Raw genomic sequence first — 3,247 nt, 5'->3', positions numbered from 1 at the left:
ATATATGCTGGTATAGGCCTCAGAACAGGCGTCAGTATTTTAAAATATCATACCGACGCTTATTTCAACGTTTATTCCGGCTCCCTTTTCATAGCTTATTCCGACGACTAAAAGACTGGTGCATATACCGACGACACCGTAACGACGTCTATTCCGATGATTATCCCAATGTATTTTACTTTTAAAACAAGCTTTGAGTCGTCGATATCCACGTCGATTTTTGTGCGGTGTGTTGTAGTGGAATAGCCTTGCATAAAATGAGTGGAAATTTTGGTTTGGAAGATAAAGTACGTAATACTAAGATTGGTAGCTATAGTGGAGGTGAAATTTGGTGTGAAGGATCAAAGCCATGCTTCAAAGCTTGCCACCAATGCATAGAATTTGATAACACATCGCATTAAGAATAGACACAATAGAGTTGCAGAGGACCAAGACAGATTTAGCATGAGCCTAAGTTCACCATCTCTTCCCACAAAAAAAGATTGACTAGGATGATTTGAAGCCTTAGTCCCTCAATTTATTATTCTTGGGACCATATATTTGAGCAACTTTCATATTGTAATTTGAGGAGAATTTGAGTGTTTTTTAGAAAATCCTAGGCCATTTTTATCCCTGATCTTATCATTTTGAAAACTTTGCCTTCAAGTATAAGTTTCTCTCGATCTTAGATTTTGCTATTCTAGGATATTTCTAGGTCATGTCAAAACTTATTGGAGTCCCTCAGGAAAATGGATCAGTCCCTAAACAATTCCCTAGCATCCTTTGGATTGGTTTCTTAATCTTTGGCAATCTAGAAGCTAGACTTGCTATTCACAGTAGGTTCTTTGCTAGTCAATGACACTTTCGAGAATTTGATCTCTCTCCCTATTATATCAGGAAAAGAAAATCGCTTTAAGCATCAATTATAAACATTATTACACAAAGATAAGGATGAATTTTGATGGATCAAAAGGTTCTTACCAAACTTCTACTTTGGAAGGCCAACACGTGCACAAGATGTTAGTTGAGCAATGGTTTCATGAATCTACAATTGGACTGACACCGAGATAACTTGCATTATCTCTTACTTATGAGGTAGTTAACTTATTTCTAATAAAAGTGTCCATGAGTACATATATTTCTAACAAAGGTAAAAACAAACTCTTCTTAAGACCATGTATTGCTTAGAATAGTTTTTGGGTCTTTTAGCAACCTTACTATTGTGACCATGGAGATATTATTAGAGTCTTTCACTCCTATACATGCTTTGGCTAGCAATGCTACTCCTAGGATTTCTTCTGCTAAATCCTCATCTACTATCATGGATGGGTCTATTACTCGGAGAAATTCGATACAAATAGACATATCGATACATGTTGGGTCATTTAAGTTCTTAAAAAATTCGTTTAGGTGAATCCCATCATTTATATTTGAACCTAGGATAAGGTGCAATAGCAATTTCCCATAGCAATAGATGTCATAAAGGGGGAACTCCCCCTCACTCAATGTGTATGCTTCATTGAAGCTACCTAACCGGGCGTCGAAGCTCCTTGTGAGTAGGATGCTGCTAGTCTTCAAATCCCTACAAAACAAAATCACATGGTCATTCTAAAGAGAAATCTACTGTTGAAATATTGAGAAGATTAACAATTGCTATCTTCAATAATTGTGAGGGAATTCTGCAAATATTTCTAGTCTTATAAGTGCATACATTCTTACCTATGTGCTATAGGAGGTTGGCATGAATGGTGCAAGAATGCAAGTGCTTCAGCAACTTGAATAGCCACTTTCAAGCGAGTAATCCAAGGAAGCAATGCAGGAACGTAACAAGGATTTGCGTTGTCGATTGGCATGGAACAAGTACTAGCCTTCCAATTCGATGTAGACAATGCCAATGCTGTAGCAAGATCTCGATTTGGTGCATATTCATAAACTAGAAGCCTATCTTGTTCTTGAAGGCAATACCCAAGCAAAGGCATGAGAATGGGACATTGTGGTTGGTGTTGAATGAAGTTATAGTCATGCACACTCGATGAAGATGTGTGGCTATCAGAGTAATTAGTAATAGTTGTCTCTTGCTCCAAAGGAGATTGGGAGGATGTTGCCAAAGATTTTGAAGTGGCTTGAGATGTCGATGTGGATGGCGATAATGACGGACAATGTTGTGTCTCGTATTGTTGAGGGAAAGGATGACATGATGACAAGGCTAATTGGGAGTGTGGATGAGGAGAAGGTGAATGGTGGCATGGTGGTGGTGAAGGTGAAGTTGGTGCATTGATGGAAGAAATGTGGCTATGTAGACATGATGTTGGGGGATCTTGTTTAGCCTCTACTTGAGACTTAGCTAGCTGTGTATTGAATTGTGTAGAAATGGTGGTGTGGGTGAGGAGCTCGTGGAAGCAGGGGTCGAAACGGGGCGAGGTGATCGGCGGGGGTTCGAATCTTTTGATGGCGACAGGCTGGTCGTGAGGAGAAAGAGAGCCGATGAAGATGTGGGCAGTGCTGCCCGCGTGCACGAGGTGGCGCTCACTAAAATGTGCAGTTGCAGCTTGCAATTCCTGTAACGGAACTACCTCTATGGACACAACGCCTTCCACTGGCTTTGAGCCTCCATGGCCTCTGTCAATAGTGGGCTCTGAAGTGTCCGCCATAGCCGCCGGCTGCAGGCAGCCGGCAGCCGCCGCCAGAGCTTCTTGTACCTGCTGCTTCGCGAGATGCTCAGCACGGTGGTGCTGCAGTAGAAGCTTGTCGAGATCTAAGAATGCTACTAGAACAACGAAGAGCAAGAAGCCAGCAACGGCGAAGATCGTCAAGAGGAGGAGCTGCAGGGTCTGGGCGTCCATATCGTATGTGGGCGCTGGGTTTCTCAGCACGCACACACGAGGTTCCTCCCTCTCTGCCCCCTCTCTCTCTCTCTCTCACCCAACACTTACACACAGTCGCAAAGCCCCTTTCTCCTCGACCATGTCAGATGGTGGCCGGCTCGTCATCGCTTAAAATAAGCAGTCTAGCCTATCTTTGCTTTGGCCACTAACACATTGCTCAAAGTCTCTGACCTTACAATGACTTTTCACCTTTTGCCCCCCCAAGTCCTCATATTCCTTCCTTCAAGCTCATTCTTTTTGACCCATCGCACACACAAACTTACCCTATGGTCATTCATGCTCCTGCTCATTCTTGCCTCTCATACTCCAAATTCCTTTTTGTGCTTATTGTCGGTGACATCTACCTCATAGCGAATTCCAAAGGGGCAGCGGGGCTACGAGAA

At 42.6% G+C, this 3,247-nt stretch overlaps 1 protein-coding gene across 1 annotated transcript; it reads right to left on the bottom strand.

The window, feature by feature from the left end:
• Positions 1-1,091: 1,091 nt before the first annotated feature.
• LOC147429144 (uncharacterized) lies at positions 1,092-2,978 on the bottom strand. Its single transcript, XM_086495719.1, has 2 exons — positions 1,699-2,978; positions 1,092-1,561 (listed from the first exon to the last, which is right to left on the bottom strand). The coding sequence occupies exons 1-2, from the start codon at positions 2,820-2,822 to the stop codon at positions 1,147-1,149; spliced, it is 1,539 nt and encodes a 512-aa protein (XP_086351845.1). The 5' UTR covers positions 2,823-2,978; the 3' UTR covers positions 1,092-1,146.
• Positions 2,979-3,247: the final 269 nt, after the last annotated feature.

This window comes from Adiantum capillus-veneris, chromosome 22 (genome assembly GCF_014529385.1).
Source record: "Adiantum capillus-veneris isolate H3 chromosome 22, ASM1452938v2, whole genome shotgun sequence".
In the NCBI taxonomy this organism is placed as follows: Eukaryota; Viridiplantae; Streptophyta; class Polypodiopsida; order Polypodiales; family Pteridaceae; genus Adiantum; species Adiantum capillus-veneris.
Note: the sequence above shows the minus strand (reverse complement) of the source record. Positions and strands in the feature narration are given on the sequence as shown.

What these genes read in the sequence shown, in the direction of transcription:
- LOC147429144 (XM_086495719.1), bottom strand. Translation starts at nt 2,822, where the DNA reads ATGGACGCCCAGACCCTGCAGCTCCTCCTCTTGACGATCTTCGCCGTT. An exon ending in CAACCTCCTATAGCACATAG is followed by an intron (nt 1,562 to 1,698) that starts GTAAGAATGTAT and finishes TTTGTTTTGTAG; the next exon opens with GGATTTGAAGACTAGCAGCA.